This window comes from Protobothrops mucrosquamatus, unplaced genomic scaffold (assembly GCF_001527695.2).
Source record: "Protobothrops mucrosquamatus isolate PMUCROS unplaced genomic scaffold, P.Mucros_1.0 scaffold3179, whole genome shotgun sequence".
Taxonomy (NCBI): Eukaryota; Metazoa; Chordata; class Lepidosauria; order Squamata; family Viperidae; genus Protobothrops; species Protobothrops mucrosquamatus.
Genome location: NW_015389177.1, coordinates 15,478 through 39,436, shown reverse-complemented (window position 1 = coordinate 39,436; position 23,959 = coordinate 15,478). Strand labels below are relative to the sequence as shown.

The 23,959-nt window shown below is 37.8% G+C and overlaps 1 protein-coding gene across 1 annotated transcript in view; it reads left to right on the top strand.

Annotated features, from left to right (window-relative positions):
• The window catches only part of LOC107297200 (serine/threonine-protein phosphatase 2A 56 kDa regulatory subunit delta isoform), a 31,911-nt gene that overhangs the window by 4,552 nt on the left and 3,400 nt on the right, over positions 1-23,959 (top strand). The window contains 9 exon segments of the mRNA XM_029286249.1: positions 811-941; positions 1,964-2,069; positions 2,362-2,418; positions 5,886-5,939; positions 8,502-8,672; positions 9,082-9,209; positions 9,628-9,729; positions 17,878-17,950; positions 22,212-22,328. Coding sequence (XP_029142082.1) covers positions 811-941; positions 1,964-2,069; positions 2,362-2,418; positions 5,886-5,939; positions 8,502-8,672; positions 9,082-9,209; positions 9,628-9,729; positions 17,878-17,950; positions 22,212-22,328 — 939 coding nt within the window.

The following is a 23,959-nucleotide window of genomic DNA, read 5'->3' as shown; positions in this document are numbered from 1 at the left end:
TTGTTTATGACAAAGAAATTACAATAAAACCAATAAAATGTTAAAAGTTATATAATTTCTCTTGTTAAATTAACTCTCTCCCAGCATAACATGATTCAGTGTATTTTAAATTTTACCAAAACTAGAAAAAATGGTTTAAATTAATGAAATATTTACCAACAAAATATGTGTATTTATTTAAAAAATGTGTGAAAATATAATTATAAATTCATTTGTCTTTCCAGAGGACAAGTGAATGCAGATTGCCTGTGAGAATACAACTGTGAAATTATATAAAAATGTAGTTACATTAAAAAAAACTTTTCTTAATTGTTTGAGCTGTTTGTGAATGAAAATATCTGAATTTTGGTCTGTAGGGTTCTTCTTTATTGTTTTAACATTTTCCTGTTTTAAATAGTTTTTTAATTGTATGACTGTAAGCCACTTAGAGTCATCTCAGTGAGATGGGTGACAAAGAAGTCTAATAATAAATAAATAATAAAAAATAGATGATTACCTTGTCATAAGAAAAGGGCAAAGGAAGCTAGAGGTACAAGATACTTGTTGATGTATTTCTTGATTTGTGATCCATCAGAGTTTTAAGTAAAGTTACTTCATAAGAGTTGCTGTGTGTGCACTATTGGAGTCTTTTGAAAAGCTTCACAGCTTGTTTTCTGGATAGTTTACGAATCTTCATGGGGCTAAAGATGTTGTTGCCTCTTTACGTTGACACTTTTCAGCTGTGTTTATCTTCGGATTGTTAACCCAGCACAAGATGAGTAGTCTGGAGTAGGTTGGGATAATGGATTTTATTCAATCCTCCTTTTGCAGCTGTTGGACTTATTTGATAGTGAAGATCCCAGAGAACGAGACTTTCTGAAGACAATTTTGCATAGGATTTATGGAAAGTTTTTGGGCCTCCGTGCATATATAAGGAGGCAAATAAACAACATATTTTATAGGTAAGTAGTAATAATAGGTAGTCATTTACTTACTAAGTAGATTAAACATCTATCTAGAATGAAGGGGTGAGTTGAATTTATTTGGAATCCTTTTTAATTAACTCCATAAGTTAAATGAGAAGGTAAAAACCTGTTGAATAATCTGACTTTTGGTAGGGATAAGCAAACTGAAATTCCCATAGCCCTGTGCCATTGGTTATTCTGGCTGTATTGGGGGATGAAGGAACAAGTTACTTATGCCTAGAGAAATGTGGCAATATAATTTTTAAACGGATTAAAAAAAAAAAAACTACTGACACCAGCCAGGAATGATGTAGTCTAGTTTGTAGGAATTGGTTGGGGCAGTGTAATTTTAAATTGGATACAGAATCATATACCAAATAAGTCTTTCATCTTGAGGTAACATTCGCTTTTATTGTCTATTTATATACTGCATTTCTGTTCAAAAGATAGCTTGTCATCCTTATGTGAGATTTTACCGATTTTCAATCATCAACTTTCAGTTATAGGAGTAAGGGAGCTCTTGAACCATCTTATGGGATCATATGATAGGACCCTAAAGTTGTTCACCTATATTCCTGTAAGAGCAGATAAGTGAAAAAAGTGTCACTTACTTCACTTACTGTATGAAGCATCTTCTTAGAAAAACCTCTAAATCACAGCTTCAAATAAAAATCTTCAAATAGTTGGGCAGAACATGACAGAAGAGTGAGGAGCGGAGCTAGATTCTTAATAGTTAGAGTTCAGCTTTTCAACGTTCAGTGCATTTTCCATCACTCCACCTGGTTCTTTTCCCCCTTCTAACATCCTGTCTCTGGGTCTTCTAGTCTTAATTCCTTGTCTAAAGATAAACACGTCCTTATATATCCCTGCATTGGAAACATAAGGAAATCAGCAGATGTATGCACATGTATTTATGTAATTTGGGTTTTCTGCACTAGAAAATGAGAATCATATCATCTACTGTATCTCCCTGAAACCTGCTTCTTAGTAGTCTAACACATGCCTCCTCTATATTCCAGGTTTATTTATGAGACAGAACATCACAATGGGATTGCAGAATTGCTAGAGATTTTAGGGAGGTAAGATAGTTCTATGTTACTCTATTTTTTATCAGTACTTTTTTTGGTAATTTTATGATTACTGCCAGGCAGTTAAGTGAGTTTTCTGTTTTTCATGCTGCAAGAGTCTCTCCCTCCTGCACACCATGAATAATGCACGCTTAAGAACCCCTTAACACATATATAAAAGATATCCTATAGGATTACTACTCCGTTGTCGTACCACCCTCAACCCTTGTCAACAAATATCTATGTATATGTGTCAACGTGTGTTCAGGAACTATAAGTACTAAGAAAGGAAAGAGTCATATTAGTTACCTAAACGAAACGGGAACTTTCTTCTCGTGTTTTACAAGGAGATTCGGGTCTTGTTACCATTACACAAAGTGAAATCTTTGAGTGTCTATCACCCTCAGGTAAGACATTCATTCTGATAATATGCAGTACATTCTGTAAGTGCTCTGAAATGACAGGTAGATTTTGGTCCTGTTTGCCTGTCTTTAAATTTTAGAAGCATTGTTTCTAAACTTTGGGGGCTTTCTGTAAAGTAGCAGTTTGAACTTTGTCCAGAACATCTGCTTTTGTTTTTCCAGTACACTTCCTCAGGTTCTCCAGTTGGCTTGTCAACTCCTAATGTTATTTCAGTTGATGTGATTACATTAGAACTGTAAGATGAGACCTGTTGGATTAAAGGCCTATCTAAGTGCTATCTTGCTTCCCATTAGAAAAATATATGCATTCATTTTAAAGATGCCATATAATCTTGATAACTGGTAGCTATTTTGTATCCTTACCTTTCATGGGTTTATTTAACTTTTTTTTTAGAGATGAAGTCAATGTCTGTTACTCTGACACTGGATTCTGTACTTTGGGTCCAGACCTAATCTTTAGTAAACACAAGAACTATCTAAAACAGGGGTAGTCAACCTTGGCTCTTTTATGACTCGTGGACTACCCCTGATCTAAAAGAATGACCATGATCCAGTGATACCTCCCTTGAAGGTGGAAGGCAGAGGTTTTCTTTGAATTTTTAATATTAGTTACTTCTTGGCTGCTCCAAAGGATCCTCAAACATTCTGAGACAACTTTTTATTGGCAACGGTTGAGACTGATCTACATCAGATCTGGGATCTATTAATCATATACATTGTATACAAACAATGTATATGATTAATAGATCCCAAAGTATTAGATTAACAGATGTTTAGCAGTCAATGTCATACATAATTAATACAAAGCCAATCATAGGAGATATTTTTTTTAAAAAAATCTCTCAGTTTTATTTGTTGAATGATGAAAACTTCAACAATTCTTCCCCAGCCAAATTCTTATTGTATGATCTCTGTCTTATTTTGGATTACCCTGGCTGAACAGAGAAGCAAGACCAGATTCTTTATGGCTGGAACCACATCCAGAACCTCACTGCTGAGAAGACTATGACAGTATAGTTTAATTTAACAATTTAAAGGCTGCGTAATTCCACAAGACTCTGGGCAACTTTACAACAAAAAACAGTAATAACATATAGATCATAGACGTCTGGGGGAAAACATTACAGATAAAACATTCTATAAGAGGTCAACATTCACCTACCTCAGGGCCTGGGAGAATAACCTGGTTTTCAGGAAATTCCTGAACATTATCGGAATGGGAATAATATGGATCTCTGGAGGGGGGGTGCTGTTCTAGCAAGTAGGTGCTGTAATGCACATTTCAAGAGTCCTACTAAATGACATTGTTTAATCAAAGGGACCTGGAGAAGCCCACGCTAGCTGATCTTACAGAACAGGTGGAAACTCTTGGAGATACATAATTGTTTAAATGACCAGGCCCTATGTTATGAAGGGCTTTTACAGCTGAAACCAAATGGTAATCAGTGTAGTTTCAGGAGCAGTAACATTCTATACTGCCCTTGCTGCCACAGTTTAGACCACGGGTGTCAAACTCATTCATGTCAGGCGACATATCGTGACATATCGCAACGTTTTTTGCCTTTGCGGAGCTGGAGTGGGCGTGGCCTGTGTGTGATGCATCCGGCTGTTAGTCACCAGTTTGACACCCCTGATTTAAACCATCTGTACAGTAGCTTGCAAATGAACTTTAAGGGCAGCCCAACCTAGAGTGTATTGCAATTATCCATTCATGACTAGGGCATGAATGACCCTTTGGAGGGCCTTGTGAGCCAACAATGAATGCAGTTGGTGACACTATATGATTTTGTCAACTCTCTTTAGGTCAGGGTTGTTACTTATTCTTCAAGCAGAAGCTCTGAGCCCAAGAAGACTCCCAGATTGTTCCCCAGTCTTAAATGGGTAATTGCTACCCCCTCCAAGACTAGAGATAGAAAGTTTCCCAGACCAGGGATTGGAAACTACAGATGGTCAAATATCCATAATCATTTGGTCTTGTTAGAATTAAACTTGAGTTTGTACTTCTACATCCAGATTTGCATAGCATCTAAAGAGTGGAATAGGGCATCAACAGTATCACCTGGGTGGCCTGGAATATACAATTAAATATCTCTGGACCAATGGGATTTTGCCCAGAATTGATGAGTCCAAAGACAATGCCTTGAGCATACCACCATCCCTTTTAAGGCTGCAGGAACCAGTCCCTTCCCTCCAAAAGGTTGACACCGTCATGTGGAACCCAAAACCACATGGCATTTCCCAAACAGGTTAACAATCCAGGAAAAAGATACAGAACTAATAAACAGGTAGCTGAGCTCACAGTTTGCAGGACTCTGTCCACTTCATTAGAAGTTGCAGTCTCAAACTCAGGCACCATATCTCAAACTGGTCTTACCCAATCAGAATCAAACTCTGAGTAGATCTCAGTGATGGTATCCATCAGATAGCAGAATATTTTTTAATGTGGCCTTTTCCTGTGATCCGACCTTCCCTGGCAAAGATTGAGTTGCCTTGAACTGGGCAAATGCAAGAAGGGCAAAGAAATAATGATGTTTTGCTGGCCTTATTGTCATAATATAATCCTGAATATAGGCTCTTGGTCATATTTATTCCTTGTCTTCCTCCAGTGGAACTCCAGGCATCTTTTTGACTGTTTTCTGCTTCTCAGAAAAATAAGGGCATTATAGGATCAGATTAGAGGGAGAGACTGCAATAATACAATCCAAGGCCTCTGTTACCAGCCTCTTCAAGACTGTGACCTAAAGCCTTGGCAAAACTACCTATCCAGTCCTGTGGGAAAACCCCAAGTTCCCTATGGAATCCAAGAAGATTTGTTAAGTTGTCAGTCTAATTGACCCTGTCTGATCAAACTTTCTTAGTAAGCTGCAATATGTATGTTCCTAAAGTACTGTGTCCTTTTTCTCCTCCAAACCCATCCACCCACCATATCATCCTTTTGAACATTGTCTATCTCGTTAGCCAAACATTTAATTAGTTCCGAGATTAAATGCCAAAATTATTCTTAGTACAAAACTCCCCAATTGCTTATCCATCTGGCTATAAATGCAGGCCTTCTGAAAAACAGTCAGTGGCTGGATAACTAACCCAGAGAATTCTCAACTGTTTCAGAGCTGGTAAGCAATCAGGCTTCTACCTTGAGGCCAAAGAGACTGCAATCCAAGTGGTTTGGAGGAAGGAGCAGAAGTAAAAATAGAGAAATCTGATTTGCTGGTGTTTCCCATTGCACCTACTTCTTTCTTCTGCTGGATAGGTTTTATGCAGAAATGAGATCCAGATAAATGTATATAGAATTGTAGCCTTAGTGGGCTAGGAGACATAGGATTGCTAGGAACAGATTTAATTTGCAATTTAACACAAAAAATTATAAACAACATATATTTATATCCTAATACTTTTAAGTTGTCCCTGGCCAGTCATTTTCATAATACTTGAATGCTGTGTTCTTTCTGCAGTTGGCATATTGTGTTGTGCAGTTCTTGGAAAAAGACAGCAGTCTGACTGAACCGGTAAGCTTTTCTTTGTGATGCTGAGATGGTTGTAATATTATACTTTGTAGATTTTCATGGATATTCAGGAGAATACAATTTAGAACAATTTATATAAATTAATGTTAATTTTTTGTATTTTCCATTAATGAATGATAGAATGGAACACTTTGGAAACAGGCATGAAGATCCTATATACTGTTTTGTCTCTCAGTTCCTTTCTAAGCCCAACTCAAATTGCTGGTGGAGATTTTTAAGCCTAAACAGTTTAGGTCAAAGGTATTGAAGATCTCCTTTGTTCTTTCTTAACTTGGTCAAACTATTGCCATCTATTTAGGGGTATCTTGCTTCATGTCTCATATCTGCAAAACTGATTGATACTTGTGCAGGCCTTTTCTACTATAAAGCTTTGCTTTTTGAAGCCACTTCTTGAGACATTTGTCTGTTTTTCAAATTTTTGAAAGTTTTATTAAAACAATTTCTTTGAAATAAGTATTTGATGTATAATCTTTCCTGTATTGTTTGGCTTAAGGACTTTACACCTGCTGTTTTGTTAGGGTGTTTTGGATTTTTGTTTTGTTTTTTGCTAATCTTTAATCATTTGATGTCACTGTTTTTAATATGTTGCTTTTTAGAAATTCTAAGCATATGTGACAGAAAAAAGCAAAAATTTTGTACATAATTTAATTAGTTCTTTGATGATCAGGCAAACATGAACATTTCCAAAATTATCAATATTTGACTAATAAATTCATGCACAATTTTAATCCATTTCTGAAGAAGAATAAGGGGTTGGGGAAATGCTCTGCTTTAGACACCTTGGAAAATTTCTGTCAGTAGGTTAGATAAATCTATTTTTAATGTTCTTTTAGACTTCTATTTGTCATCGGGTAAGCTATTGGTGATTCATGCTGAGATAAATTCTATTCCTAAGTAGCTTGATATGTTTGTCTATACTGTTGCTGAAATTCATAGTGTAAAATAAATTGTAATCTTTTTTTATTCTCTAACTGGAAACTTTGAAAATTAAACTAATAAAAAGGAATGAGGCTTGGCCATTATTTATATTTTTCATGTAATGATGAGTGAGGAGAGAGAGAGAGTAAACAAGTGTTTTCTAATAAAATTCAATAGGAGAAAAAGGCAAGAAAGTAACTAGAGAGGTTGTGTAACCTCTCAGCTGAGAGAATGAAAAAAACCTTCTGATTAGTTCCTGATAGGAAGCATTGTATTCTGAAATTGATGATTGTGTGTTATGGATGACTACTAAAGAAGCAACGACTATAGAAGGATTGTAAAACAACCAGATTTCAGAGAATGAACAGAGAGAACAAACAGATTCTATATAGGAATCCTTAAGTAAGTTCCTTTCCAGTTACCAGTACTTGCTTGGTTAACCTGAGAGATAGAAAGAAACAAGAAGACAAGTGAAGGTGGTAGATTCTGCGTTCCTGGATGTATTCAAACAGAGGTTGGACAGATAACCATCAAGGATGCTTTAATTTAGATTTTTGAGCATTAGATTGGGCTTTATAATTGAAATGGCCTTTACCAATTCCATGATTCTATAATTCTCTATTTACTTAGGTGAATAGTTAATTAATTTTTAACAATATACTATTACGTTTAAGTTTATTATTTAAATAAAGTTATGAAATCAATTCCCCAGCCATAATATACATTGAATTTTGGAGATATCATAGAAAATGATCAGAACCTAGCATAAATTACATGAAGTCTTAGTACCACTTTATAATGCCTGGGTAAGACCACTCTTGAAATACGACATCCAGTTTTAATCACCATGATATAAAAAAAGATGTTGAGACTTTGGAAGGAGTGCAGAGAAAACCAAGAAAGATGATTAGGGGCCTGGAAGTTAAATTATATGAAGAACAATTGCAGGAATTGGGTATGTTTAGTTTAATGAAAAGAAGGACTATGGTGACATGGTAGCAGTGTTCCAATATCGTAAGGGGCTGCCACAAGAAGAGGGGGTCAAGTTATTCTCCAAAGCATTTGAAGGCAGATCAAGAAGCAAAGGATGGAAACTGATCAAGAAGAGAACCAATCTAGAAATAAGGAGAATTTTCCTTACAGTAAGAACAATTAATCAGTGGAATAGCTTGTCTTCAGAAGTTGTGGATGCTCCATCACTGGAAGTTTTAAAGAAAAGATTGGACAACCACTTGTCTGAAATGATATAGGCCTTGTGCTTGAGCAGGGGATTGAACTAGAAGACCTCCAGGTCCCTTCCAACTCTGTTATTTTGTTATATTAAATGAAAGCTACTAGTAATCGTTGATAGAACGTTTCTGGGTTTTTTTTTTATCATTAAGGAATGAATAGATTCTTAGGGTACTATAATGTCCACAGATGTCTCTCCAGTGGTTAAAAATCCTATTCTGTTATATACAGAAGGAGATATACAGGAGGCAGGAATGTTCTATAAATATTGTATATATAATGTATCATGCTACATGAGATGTGTAAAAATGTTGTAAAGATTTCTTCAAAATTAAAGGCTTCTAAACTACAAAATTGGTTGTATATAATATATTTAATCTGCTTGTTTTCTTTCAGGTGATAATGGGGTTGCTAAAATTTTGGCCGAAAACACACAGTCCCAAGGAAGTTATGTTTCTGAATGAGTTGGAAGAAATATTGGATGTTATTGAGCCTTCTGAATTTGTAAAAGTTATGGAATCTCTGTTCAGACAGTTGGCCAAATGTGTCTCTAGTCCACACTTCCAGGTGAGTTAAAAGCTAGGAGAGATGACAGCAGGCTTTAGTATATGTACTTGGACAGTAGACAGTTTCAGTTTTTCCTAGGACATTGGCAAATAACAACATATGACTGTTATATACTTAACTGGTATTACAAAAAGCATTTCTTTTCAGAGAAATAAAACTGTTTTCCACTCACCATAGTTTCCTATTCTGATTTGTTAAAAAAATGAAATTTCAGTTATAAGCCAAGCTAACAAAATCTCACATAAATAGATTGAATGTTAATTTTGATAAGTATCTACTAGCTGTTCATGTTATTTAAAAATTAGGTCAAATTCAGCTGCCTACCTTATGATGTGCAACATTAAGAATTTAAAGAATGCCTATTTTTTTTTCTATTTTTAACTAAGTCTTATTTTTATTATTTATACAGGTGGCAGAGAGGGCATTGTATTATTGGAATAATGAGTATATCATGAGTTTGATCAGTGACAATGCAGCCAAAATCCTCCCTATCATGTTTCCAGCACTCTACAAAAATTCCAAAAGTCATTGGAACAAGTAGGTATTTCATTGTGTCTTGGGAGGAGTGAAATTTTAAATTAGGGATGCTTGCCCTTCTGTCAAGAATTATTGATGATAGGATGATAATATTGCTATATTTAGTTTAGGCTCCTACATTTTCATCATGGGAGGAAAAAGAGAAGAGTATCAATGGCAGTAATTGGAAATATACAAGTTAAATTCCCAAAGAGAAACAAATATGTTGCCTGTGCCCTATTTGCCTAACTGCATTTTTTCTTGGGTTAATGGGATATGAGTTTATACATTCACACTAGCTTTGGAGGTAATTTGTAAGCATATGTGCTAGGAAGTTAGAGTGTGGAGCTTCCTGTTTTCCTCAGAGGGTGTTTTTAATCTTTGCCAAAGTGTGTTGGAGACATTTTAAATAATTTATCATAATTTCTGTCTTCTGCAGGACAATCCATGGGTTGATCTACAATGCACTGAAGCTGTTTATGGAGATGAACCAAAAGCTATTTGATGATTGCACACAACAGTACAAGGCAGAGAAGCAAAAGTAAGTGTTTTTGTTGAGAAGTAGATTGAGAGTAACTAATCTATGAGTGCTGAGATTCTCCTTCTTGAAATAGAAGTTAATAACCAGAATGGAAAATCGGTAGTCTGCTTAAAACTCTGCAAATAAGACATGCCACTTATTCTTATGGAACAGGAGAAAAGATGGGCCGGAACAAAATACAGATCAAAAAGCCAATAATTAAAATATCTGATAAATTTAATCAGTTATAAAAAGTTGTGTGAACATGGGTTGTTTGGAAGTATAAAAGAAGCTACTAAAGACTTTAAAAAATACAGGTTTTTTTAATGTAGATCTTAACTATAAAGCTAAAAATATCCCAAAACATTGTTAAACAACAGCATAATATTATTTATGTTTGTTTATTTATTAGACTTGTATTCCACCATCTTGCCTAGAGGCGATTCTGGGCAGCTTAGAAACATTAAAACAACAGCTTATGCCCTGCGGCGATACCTCTAGCACCATCAAATATCAACATCTGCCTATCCGAGGTCCTTGGGAAGAAATTGATAGGCAGATAAAAATGCCAAATCCACATGTGACTGACTTGTGTGACAAACCATAATAATAATTTATAATTTAAAGACAGGAAGAAAGGGAGCAAGATGTACATGGGGAGATGTGGGGACTTATCTTAATCTGGTAGCCACCTCCAGATTGATGTACTCCCTTATACTAGCTGTAATTCCAGTTGAATGATGTCCATATTAATACATTAAATCAATTTCAAATTTGTACTACCAAAATGTTTGTTTGTTTATATCTCGCCTTTATTATTTATACAAATAACTCAAGACAGCAAACATATCCAACACACATTCCTCCTCCTATTTGCCCCCACAACAAAACCCCTGTGAGGTTATTGGGCTGAGAGAAAGCAGCTGGCTCAAGGTCACTCAGCTGACTTTCATGCCTATAGCAGGACTAGAACTCACACTCTCACCAGGTTTCTAGCCTGGTTCCTTAACCACTAGACCAAACTGGCTGTCATTTTATTTTAAATGAAAATATCATTTAAAAACTGCTGTCCAGAAAAAAAGTTGGCTCTCTTGGAAAACCTGTAAAATAAAAATCCCTTTGCAAATCAATAAGAAAGGGATTCCACAGTCAGAACTACAGTATGTTTGAGATGGCCTTCTCTTTCATAACTACTATCCTAGTTGATCTTTATAACAGACCTTCACACACAGCTTCAGCGTTAAATGTGTAGATGGAAGATTATAATAATACTAATAAAGTTGGAAGGGACCTTGGAGGTCATCTAGTCCAACCCCCTGCTCAGGTAGGTAACCCTATACCATTTCGGACAAATGGCTGTCTAGTTTCTTCTTAAAAGCTTCCAGTGTTGGAGCATTCACCGCTTTTGGAGGCAGGTGGTTCCACTGGTTAATTGTTCTAATTGTTTCTCCTTAGTTCTAGGTTGCTTCTCTCCTTGATTAGTTTCCATTCGTTGCTTCTTGTCCTGCCCTCAGGCGCTTTGTTTAAACATTCAAGATATTTATATATGAATGAAAGCCATTTTCAAATAATATCCCAAATCATTTTGGGCTTTTAATTCAAGTAGGCTTGGAAACATTCCTATACCCTTTCTCCCCTTCAAAAGTTGAACAGCTGCATTTTCCCCCAGTTGAACTTTGCTAATTATCTTCAAATGCAACCCCATGTAAACCGCATTACAGTGCCCTAGTTTGCCGGTAAGCAGGTTCATAAGTAATGGAGGTGGATTTAGCTTATCTACGTAGATTTAGTTGCAGTGGGCTTACTGATTGAAGCCAGTAAAAGGTAACTTTCTAGCAATATCATCTGTACTTCTAAAGCATTGTTTGCAGGACATAAATTTGTAACCTCAGGCCCATTGGACAATAATGGTTTCATTTGGTTTCATATCTTTGTTTAGATAGTTAATATTGATTTATTTACCCAATTTATATAGTTGCCCGTCTTGCCTGAGGCAACTATGGGCGGTGCACAACAATAGATGAAAAAGTGAAGATATAAAAACAGCAAATTCAAATATAAAAATAATAATAAATACCATAAAAACAAAAATGCAAAATGTAGCTGAAGGGAGAATGAAAATGGAGCATCTAGAGAAGACTCTGGTTCTGTGGAAACCCCAAGCCTGGTCCTATGACCAGGTCTTAAGGGTCTTTCAGAATATCAAATATGATGGGGCCAGTCTAATTTCAGGGGGAAGGATGTTCCATAAGATGGGCGCCATGGCAGAAAGGGCACAATTTTCTGGGACGCACCAAAAATAGGTTCTCAGCTAATGATATCCACAGCATGCCTTCTCTTTGAGATCTAATAGGACAGACTGAAGTAATTGGGGAGAGGCAGTCCCTCAGATAGCTCCATCCCATGCTGTGAAGGGCTTTAAAAGTTAAAACCAACATTGAATTGGACCTGGAAGCAACTGGCAACCAATGCAGCTTGTATAGCAACGTAGCAACATGTGCTATTCTAGGAGCACATAAAATTGCCTGTGCGGCTGCATTCTGCACCAGCTGAAGCTTCCAGATATTCTTCAAGGGCACCTCCATGTAGAGTAGTCCAGTCTGGAGGTGACTAGAACATGAGTGACTTAAGCAGAGCCTCCTGATCCAGGAATAGGCATAACTGACATTTTCCTATCTGGTAGGGCCTTGAATTATTTGGATAGTTTTCAGCATGTTCTACTTCTCAGCCTCAAACAAACTCCATATACCTGATTCCCTTGAAACCTTTGAACAGGTATCTGGCAGCAATTTTGCAGTTGCAAAAATAGCATATAAATGTTTTAAAAAAGAAAAATAGAGGCAGCACCCCATGAATCGGAGCGCACGCGTGCGCGCGCACACTCTCTCACACACACACATCTAGAAGCAGGTCTTTGAAACCTCCAGAAATTGTCAATACTTTATAATGTGTTATATAGTGAACATTATTAGTGATATGGTTGGAGCCCAATCATATTTACTATATTTAATTTCATTTTAAAGGTAACTGAAAATTAAATAAAACCTAGTTATAGTTTTTCCTCTGTGTATTATGTTCTGGAGAGATCATCTCATAACATAACATTCAAAGTTCAAGTAAAGCCTTTGATTAAACAAAAAGTGGTGTGTCTCTGCCATAAGCAGAAGATCATGGAAGTAGAACAGACATTTTCCGGTATTGCCTTTTATGACTATCTCTCCAGAACGGACAGAAAACCTGCTTTTTCAGCTGAGCCTGTTATGGTAGTACAGAAGACTTTATGGATGGTATGGAAAGCAGTGAGAATAACCTACAGGATTGTAATCCATCTGAGTGAGCAATTAAGAAGAACAAACACAATTAAGGAGTTTGGTGTGGGAATTCAGTTTAGGAAAGAAGCAGGAAAAACTAAGGAAGGTACTAATAATTGCTCATTATGTGTGATTGGACACACACACACACACACTTGGCCAATAAAGAATTCTGTTCTGTTCTGTTCTGTTCTGTTCTTGTCATTACTTAAACTAACTCAGGCAATTTTAGGGAACATACAAAGAAGCGAGTTTCCAGAGAGTGAACTTTATTTGATCAAGCAAATAGGAATTTGGTGGGAAAAGCATAAAAATGTTTTTCTCTAGTAATCTAGCAACTAGGGACAGTGTGGACATTTTATAGATCGTTGTGCAGAGGATTCTACAAAGCTATATTTTTTCCCCTTTTGTTCAGCTGAGGAATATGGAAGATGGAGATAATTACATTCTGCAGGGAGTGTGCTTTATTTGTTGCACATGTGTGCACGCTGGTTGGTTTCATGTAAGAGAACAGTCTAGAGGTAAACCTGTCCACCACTTCGGTTATCAGGAAAAATTAAAATTATTGGATTAAAAAAAAAGTGCTTGCAAGAGGATAGAGAGATGGGTGAATGCAACTCAAGGAAATCAAGTTTATACAGATTTTTTTTCCTTTGGAATTTCAGAGTAGATTCCACAGTCTCTCTGTTGTTGCAGTTTCAGGACCATGAATGAAGAGCAGCTACCACAAGCCACAGAGAAAGGAAAAGGATTTTATAGGCCCTTCAAATGGAAGGATTCCTGTCTCTGCCTTGAAGAAGTGGGGAGGGAGAGGAGGAGGAGGAGGAGGAGGAGGAGGAGGAGGAGGAGGAGGACTAGTGACTCCTTGCTAAGAGGGACCAAAACAGTAGTCCAGTAGTCTGTCAAGAGATGAGTACCTTCCTGGGGTTCATATTTGGCATAGTATGGAAAGACTTCCAAGATCCTTTCTGTGGGAAAAATGACACAGCCAGATCCTGTGAACAAGCAGGAGAATAAAGGAGCTGGAGTCACAGATGGTGTTTTCTTCACTCCTTCCTATCAAAGGAAATGGCTCTGGAAGAAAGAAGAATTTTGGAAACAGGATCTGCAGATGGTTTCAACAGGAATGCTTGGGATTTTTTGATTATAGGGTAGATTTCTGCTGTGAGATGGGCTATGCTTCATCAGAGCTGGGAAGAACGTATTTGTAAGATATCTTATAAACTTGATCAACATTTAAACTGAATTCTGTGGGGACCCCAGAAATAGTTTTGATACCAAGTACTGGGAATGAAACAGAGGTGTATCCTCATTGTGAAGGCATCCAATAATGAGAGCATAAATACAGTAAAAAATAAGTTTAAGGATATAACCCAAGGTTTCCAGAGTCTCTACACAAATTAACAGAGTGAATGGGGAACAACAGAAAGAACTAGAAGTGTTAACATAGGGAAACAAATATTTACTAGGTATTACTGAAACCTAGTGCTACGAGCAGAATATGTGGATTGGGAGAAATAAGCCACACAAGGGGAAAAGTGACATTATATATATAAAAAAAGTTCACACGTATGTAGAGATCCCTCCAAAATGAGCATGGAGGCCAATCAGGGGTACTGATAAAGAAGAGAAAATGAAGCAGCGTTTGTTGGAATGTGCTGTAGTAGATCACCAAACCAGATGAGCCATATTACTGCTTTCAGGGAAGAGGTAATAATAGGAAACTGCTCAGATAAGTTGAAAAACCAGCTCGGGCAGAATTGTGATATCCCAATATTTTCTCAGTGGTCTTGCTGACACTTTCATTTTCCAGAAGGTTGAAGAAATAGAGAGATCTCTCCTAGTTCAGAGCCTAGCCAATAGCAAAACCTGGTTGAAGAGATGAAAGCAGTGGGACCTCTACTTCTCCTCAGGAGGAAGTAACAAACCATCTTAATTTCAGCCAGTTTCATTAATCTTGGAGAATTATTAGGCAGGCAAAAGGAATGTTTGGGATGTCTCAAAAAGAAAATGCTAAAATATAGCTATTATACTGTATGCTATTATACTGAGACAAAGCATGTTGATGTATAGGGAGATTTTGGTTGAACCAAAAGTTAAGAGGGACAGTTTTAGGAAATAAAATATAGATATAAGAATGAAGATACCGTATGTGAGAATGGCCTTGGGAGAAGGGGAAAAGCCACAGTCAGAGGGACAGTTGGATAAGATGCAGAAGGAATGTGGGCGTGATAAAAGTTTCAGAAGAGTCCCTTTCTAGTTTCTTGAGCTGTCAAGGCAATGGGAGAAACGTATTTAACTTGCAAGATTCTGTTACTGTAACCTTACAATAAAGTAGAATTTGTTCATCTGGGTGTGCTTCCTGTCTGAACTACCTTACAAGACTGGCAGAGGACCAAGAGAACACATCAGCAAGTTGCTAATGTTTACAGAAAGGCTAAAACTCAAAGGAACTTAGATTTGCAAGTTGCAAGTAACAACATAACTTTTTTGGCTATGTCAGTAGAAAAAGGAAAGGGTGGGCCCGCTGCTTGGATAAGATAGCAGGATGGTAACAAACTATGGGGAGAGGGCAGAGCTCCTCAATTCCTCCTTTGCTTTGGTCTTTTTCTCAAAGGGGAACTGTGTTCAAATGGACCTAAGCAGAACAGTTGACACAAGAAGGGAGTGGCAACTCAAGGTAAGTAGAGATAGTTAGGGAGCACCTGACTAACATGAATTTGTTTTCAGAGCCCGATTAATTCCGCATAAGAGTCTTAAAGAGCTGGTGGATGTTATCTTGTAAGTCCTTTTTGTGATCTTTGAGACATCATATAGAATAAGTACAGTGCCAGTGGATTGGAGAAGGACAAAGAGGACATATCTATTAACCAATTAGTTGGTCATTATTATCTGGCAAATTCTAGAATAATTTATAGTTTGCATTTGGCAAAAAAGTTATTGTTTTGCTGTAGCCACTATGGATTTACCAAGAACAAGTAATGCCCTCCTGGTGACTAATTTAGTAGACCATAAGAATGAAGTGGACACAGTGTATTTTGGCTTCAGGGTCTCTCATGAATACTAGTAGAGAAAATAGCCAAATACGGACAGGACCAGGCTGTTATTGTGTGGATACAAAAATGGTTGAATAATCATACTCAGTGAGAAGCCTCTGGGTCTCTGCACATTGGAAGGAAACATTGAGTAGTAAACTGAAGGGCTTTTTTCTAGACTTTATATGATTCAGTGTTTTATAAATGACTTGGATCAAATATGTGGATAACACAATGCTAAAAGGACAGCAAATACTTTATAGAGAACAATGTTAGGATTCAAAACTAATTGTTTTTTGTTGGTCAGAAGCCACATTTAGAATAGTTCATTTAGTTGGGAATACCACATTTTAGGGAAGGACATTGATACATTGAAATGTGGCAAGAGCAAACAGCCAAGATGATAAGGGACTGCAAGAGAAAAAATTGTGAGGAAACAATATCTGAAGAGCTACCATGGAGAGGTTGGGTAGACTTCTTTAATATATTCTAGAAGTTAAGTCAAGAAAGAATGATCTTAAGTTACAAGGTAGCAGATTACAGTTATTTATTTATTTAATTTCTATTCCACCCATCTCCACAAGGTGACTCTGGGCATAACATTTCCTGATGTCAGTTGAACATCAGGAAAATTCCTTCGTGGTAACAGCTCTTCAGCAGTAAAATTGATGCCTTGTGAGGCAGTAGACATCATTGGAAGTACTAAACAAAAACCTGATGGCCATTTGTTGGAGATGGTATGGTAGCAGATATATTCACAAGAGATGGAGTTGAACTAGATAATCTCAAAGATTACTTTGAACTTCTACATTCTATGAATCTAATTTGTCAGTTTAAATCATATTGTAGTATTACCTTGATGACCTACGTATAAGAACAAGCTGGAAATTGTATGAAGTCAATCTGAATATTACCTGCTTTCCAAGTCACCTAGGATGTATCCCATGGTGGCTTTCCTCACAGGGAAATCTTACACACATAAAGTATGCCAGTTTTCATTGCTGCTTCATATTCTGCATGTTTGGGCAGAGTTCCTCAACGCGAGTAAGAGGAATAAGGAAAGAATGGATGCTTCACTTTGCAGACTGGAAATGTATACCAGTATTATAATGTCATCAATAGGTAGCAAGCAAGCAATTCTGTGCAGCCCTTCTTCTGAGTACTGCCCATATTGAGAAGCTTAAACTGCAAATCTGTGAAAGCTTCTTGGGAATAAGAAATATAACAATGTTCAGTCAGCAGCACTTTAAAACAGTTTAGAAGTTTATATTCATTATAGTGTAAGTTTTTAAAGCTAATTTTTTACTTCCAAGTAAATTTCCATTTAAATTTCTGGATTTAGTAGCTTCATGGTCTTTGGCCTGCTCAGTTCCATAACACTACTATATCTAAATGCGCATTTGATCTGTGAGTTTTTTTGAAATCTGGGATAAGAAGTTCCTCCAAGAGGGTAACCCAAAGATGAGGAGAGATGGGGGTTAATGTCTCTTACCTGCTGAAGAATTGAGTTAATAGGATTGGGTGAAATGAGTGAACAGCTTTTTGGGGGGAGGATGGATTTGTGGCCACTCTGAAACCTGGGTGAAAGTAGAAAAGGTGTTAGCTTTATGACACACTTGGGAAGGATTTTACATTTTTCTAAGTTAGTTATAAGTGAGGGAGGGAAAAGGGAGGGAAAGTGGTATTTAAAATTGAATCAATGTAGCACGGGATATTCTAATGCCTTTCGGGCTTTGTATTTAGAATGGTGTAACATGGTCTGACCTCTAAAGAAAGGATAAAGAAGTTTTAATACAAAAAAGTAAATTTCTTTCCATCTTCAGAGGGCGGTTCAGATTGAAGGAAAGAGAAGAGATGTGGCACAAGATTGAGGAGTTAGCTCGGCAGAATCCTCAGGTAATGATTATGGTAATCAGATAAAAGATTTCAAAATACCCTCACTTTCCTCTATTTTTAGGTAATACTACCAAACACTCTTATCATACAGAAAATCTTTTCAGGGGCAATGCTGAACTAAAGCCTGTGTTTAAATCTGACTGTGCCTTTAGTGTGTGGTGCAATAAATGTTACTATCAGCTTTTGTTTGCCACGTATAAAACAGAAGTATAAGCACCAAATGGTGTTAATAGTGATCATGTGTGCTTTATCTGATGGTATTTTGGAACTGATAATCATGCATCTAAGCAGCTTCCAAAACAAACTAAACTACTCTAGTTTTTCTGGGCGACCCAAGTACCTATCATAGCTTTGTTTATTCACTTAGTCTGGCACTAGATGAGTGTTTCATAAGTTTGGTAAGTTACTACATCAATGTCTATGGAGATTCTCAGTCATCCAGGTCGTAGTTATCCCAAAGATGCTTTTTCACAGGCAACTGGACTTTCTTGTTTTTTCTTTGAAGACGTTTTGCTTCTCATCCAAGAAGCTTCTTCAGCTCTGACTGAATAGTTGGGGAACAGAATGATTTATACTCCTTGCAGGCAGCTGCTCATATGCATTCTTTTAGAGAGTCATTGATGCCACCTGGAGGTTTATCTATGTTGTCAGGGTCATCCGAGTAGTGCAAATGGGTGTGGAGCCTTCTTGGAACTGTTGAAAAGATTGTGTTGTAGACTGAAGATACATGATGTAGTACCCCTCCCCCTCTGTTGAGAGAGGGCTGTTCAATTTTGACATAGATAGTCTCTTTGACCCCTCTTTCAAACCAGCGGTCCTTTCTGTACAAAATGTGGACTTTGCTATCTTCGAAAGAGTGGCCTTTATCTTTTAAATGCAGATGAACTGCTGAATCTTGTCCTGATGGATTTGTTCTCCTATGTTGTGCCATGTGTTTATGCAGTGATTGTTTTGTTTCTGCAGTGTACAGATCTACAAATGGCTCACTGCATTGTACTGCATGTACCAGTTTTTGTCTGGGTGTTTTATCCTTGGGGTGGACAAGCTTAGTGTATTTGTGTTCCAGTGGGTGGTGAGAATAAAAATGTAAATATTGATGTGTGTGTGTGGGGGGGAGGGGGTTTCTGTAAACTTCAGTGTTAAGGCTTCTGTCTTTCTTAATGTGTACTGCACAATCCAGGAAAGCTAGACTATTTTCCTTATCATCTTCACTTGTGAATTTGATGTATCTGTCCACCGAGTTGATATGTTTGGTGAATGCTTCCATTTCCTGTGTTTTGATCGTGACCCAAGTATCGTCCACATACCTATACCAGTGAGTGGGTAGAATTCTTGTGAAGGAATATAGGGCTTTGGTTTCTATTTCTTCCATGCAGAGATTGGCCACAATGGGGAACACAGGTGAACCCATGGGGCAGCCATGTTTTTGTCTGTAGAAACCTTCACTGTATTTAAAATAGCTAGTGGTCAGGCAGAGGTCCAGCATGGCACATATGTGATCTGGGCTGAAGTTGGTTCTGTCACCTAAGGTGACAGGCTGCACCATGGGTTCACCTTAACACTGAAGTTTACAGAAAACCCCCACACAGAGTTCAATATTTGCATTTTGATTCTCACAATCCACTGGAACACAAAATGGGAGTTATCAGAATCCTACACCACTGAGCTGAAGGCCTGCTTACCAGCAAAGATGGGAAAGAAAAAGAACTAAAACATATCAAGGAAGCCCTTAGAACTTGTAGCTATCCCAAGTGGGCTTTCATTAACACCCCCCTCCAAAAGACCCAGCAGGAGCTCCTCCATAACGGACAAACAAGAAGACAATAAACGAAGCAACATAGTCATTCCATACGTTGCAGGAATATCGCAACAGCTCAGGAGAATCTTCAGCCAACATAACATAGGTGCACACTTCAAACCCACAAATATACTAAGGCAGAAGCTTGTCCACCCCAAGGATAAAAAATCCAGACACAAACTGAACAACATGGTATATACAATACAATGCAGTGAGACATGTGCAGATCAGTACATTGGAGAAACAAAACTACCACTTCATAAATGCATGGCACAACATATGCCAGGACAAGATTCAGCAGTCCATCTGCATTCAAAAGACAAAGGCCACTTTTTGGAAGACAGCAAAGTCCAAATTTTGGACAGAGAGGACCGCTGATTTGAAAGAGGGGTCAAAGAGGCCATCTATGTCAAAATTGAACAGCCCTCTCTCAACAGAGGGGGATGGATACGACATCATGTATCTTCAGTCTGCAACACAATCCTTTCAACAGTTCAACAGTTCCAAGAAGGCTCCACACCCATTTGCACTACTCTTACCCGCTTACCTTAGGACTGCTGCAGCCAGGCTGTTCTAACCCAGCCTTCAAAAGTAATGAGAAACCATTCGCAAGTAAAACAAACCTCTTTTATTAAAACAAGGCAGGAACAATCTTTGTTCACATTGGGTAGACAAAACCAAAAAGAAGTAGTCACAAAGGAATGTCTTTTCCCCTTCTGACACAGGGCAAGAACAGTCTCTTTTCACTTGAGAAGTCCAGATAGAAAGTCTTTCAAGGATTAAGCCAAGCAGAAACAGTCCCTGTTCACACTGGCTGAGGAAAATTCACTACCTATTAGTTCCTAGCAGGGAGACTCAGTTGGCACCTCAAATACAGAGCAAGTAGTCCTGATAAACCTGGTTTTGGCAAAGGAATCTGATTTGATTGATGTATCCTGGAAAATGAATGGTTGCCTGTGACAACAGGTCACTCCCAAACCCCTACTATTTATTTCCCAGCCAGGGAGGGGTGGCTAGCATCTATGTCTTCTTTCCCCTGAGAGCCGGCTTATTGCCTTCCGTTACTCTCCTCTTCTCTCTATGCATACGCCCTGGGCACGGACAGAGGCATCTGCCTCTGATTTTGCTTCCTCATCAGAGTCTTCCAAGGGCTCTGAAGTTGACTCGGGCTCCCCCTCCCCCTCCTTCTCCTCGTCTCACTCTGCTACTAGGTCTGCTGGAAGCAGATGGACCACAACATAGACCTCCCAGGCCCCGACACCTGTTGTGCCGCTGCCTGAGTTCTTCTGCGGCCAAATGCCACATCGCACCACTGCCACCACTCACACTAGGAGGCTGTGTGGCTTGACATTCTGATTGCGCTGCTGTCACTCATGGCAGGAGGCCACGTGGCTCATCGCGCCGCTTCCACCCCTTGCAGCAGGAGGCCTTGTGGCTTGTCACGCCAATCACACCGCTGTCCATGGCAGGAGGCTGTGTGGCTTGTTGTGTCGTGGCACACTCGAGCGGTGGCCCTGGCGCGATGTGCCAAGCAGCCTACCGCGAGTGGCAGCAGCAGCAGGATGCGATGCACGACGTGGTGTGCGGCTGCAAGCAGCCACAGAAGAACTCAGGCAGTGGCGCAACAGGTGTCAGGGTATGTGAGGCCTGCCAGCGGTCGTAAGGTAAGTGAGTGTGGGGCGCATGAGACAGCTCAACCCCCCCACCCTCGCCTGATTTTTACCCAGGTGCCTTGCCCCAAAATAGGGCTTATTTTGGGGGAAGGGCTTATATTAGGCGCACGTGTAAAAAACCAAGTTAGGGTTTATTTTTGGCATAGGTCTTATTTTCAGGGAAACACAATAGATGACACTTCTCTGTCCATTACTTGAAAGACAAGAATAGCTATCTTTATAGGAAAACCTTATATATAGCTATTTCAAATGAACCTGTTTAAAAACATTTTTCATAATCCAACTTAATTTTAACAGACATAAAATTGTTTCAAGAATAATATTATAGTATTACTCCTATATCATTTGACCACTTTATGTGAAATATAATCCATCCCCCAGTGTTAATTCATGTAGAAATTCATACTTTGAATATTGAATAAAATACAAGTTTTGAATAGGTAATAGCTGCATAACAACAATTGCATTGTTAGCTTTTTGTTACGGTTGGATCTTACGTCTTGACACTTATCATTATTTTGTTTAATTGGGATTTTCACCAGTGCAACAAAAGAATGAATCAATCCCCTTTAGTGTAAGGGGATATCTGAATTAAGAATGAAAGTTTTCAGTAACTTTTATATCCCCAAATCTGTTTCGCAAAAGGGATCATGAATTGTAATTGAAAACATTCACAATATATCCTTTTTTTTTCTTTTTTGGATCTGTGTATATGTGTAAACATTTGATGTTCTAGTACTTGAGTTGCTGAGCTTGCATTCCCATTTTTCTGTGTGCTATGTTCCTGCAGTACCCCATGTATTGCGCACCCCCACCTTTGCCTCCAATTTATTGCATGGAGACGGAGACCCCCACAACAGAGGACATACAGCTACTGAAGAAAACGATGGAAACAGAGGCTGTACAGGTGATTTAATTATGTAAACTCAGTTGATCCAGAGTCTTTCTGTAGCATGTAGTTCCTGGTAACTAGTTTCTCTTTTAAGCAAGCAAGCAAGCAAGCAAGCAAATTTTGACACACCCTTACTTGGCTCAAAAGCAAGTTAGTCATAAATGATTGGCACATGACTTCTCTGTGGAAAGGCAGAATGGTGGAAAATAATCCTTAATTCTCAAATGGCCTAGGACAGTGGTTTTTAAAACATCATACTGGGTGTATTTCTGACTACTGCAGGTTTATAAACTAATCCACAGTTACTGAGTTCCAAAAACAAAACACCAAGTCACAAAACCTTTTCAGTTCATTCCTCTACCTGCACTCTTTTTACTGGTTTGTTTGTTTTACATGGCTTTTTGCAAACAAATATATAATTATTCTAGTAACTATGAAATGAGCTAACAGTCACTTGGATGCACCTAGGACTAAATAAGTACCTATGGGTAACTGTAACACTGACTATTTTATAAGTTAATTTCATTTTGCATGAAAGGACAAAATCAATAGTTCAAGAGGAGGCATAAAGGAAATCTCATAGCATTTGGGATGGTTAAGTTACATACTTAACATTTTAACAAAAGTAATTCTCCTTCCTCGTGGTGATGCTCCTTGAATTATGTAGGTCTGTGACACAACTCCAGTGTTGATACATTTCAAGTTAGTCATAATTACACTTGGCTATATTTCATACAGGAGAGTATAACCTTTTATTCCTTTGCTACTTTTTGTACTTCCTCTGTTTCCTTTTAATTTTGCCTCTCGTTAGCATACTGTCAGCTATTTTTCTCCTATGTGAATTTGTAATACCAACTTTGAAAGCTGTTTGAAAGAGTTTGTATCATACCTTCCCTGTCAGGAAATAGTTTTAAAAAATTGTTTGCTCACAGATGAAATAGTATACTTTATTGATTAGTCAATCGATCATATCAAAGCATGAATATCAGCCCACTAAGATACAATTAAATAAGATACAGTGAAATGCAATGAAATAGATAACAGTGAGATAAAATAAACTTAAGATATGCCACAGAAGTAGAGTTCAAAAACAGCTATCTCTAATAATATGAGTCAGAGGCAGAGTTCCCTTTGTTTCCTATGACATATATTTTGGAGCCTCAGTGGTCCTATTTTATAAAAGATAAGTTAAAACAGACACACAATATGTGGTTGTATTTAAATTATTGTATCAAGATCCTCTGACTGGTATTTCTGCTTGCTTCTTAGTTTCCATGTTGCTGATTTGTAAAACTAGAGCCTTGTCTAGATTGTTTATTTCATGTTGAACTTCATTATCATTGTAGTGTGTGTGTATTGATGTACTGTATAATCATTGACTCAGCTTACCTACTTCAATTATTAGCTTGCTGCACACTTTGTTAATACTTAACTTCAGACTGTGGTACTTGTGTTGTTATCTTGTTTGTGTGACATTGTGCCTGATTATTATTAATTGAAGGCTGGTGCCTTAAAGGAAAACGAAATAGCTAAATATCTTAGTCAAGGATTTAATTGGTGGCCTTCCAAAAATTGCTAGAACATAGTTTCCCATCATCTCTGATAACTGTTGCTAAAGTTGAGAGGTTTTAAATCCAGTATCATAT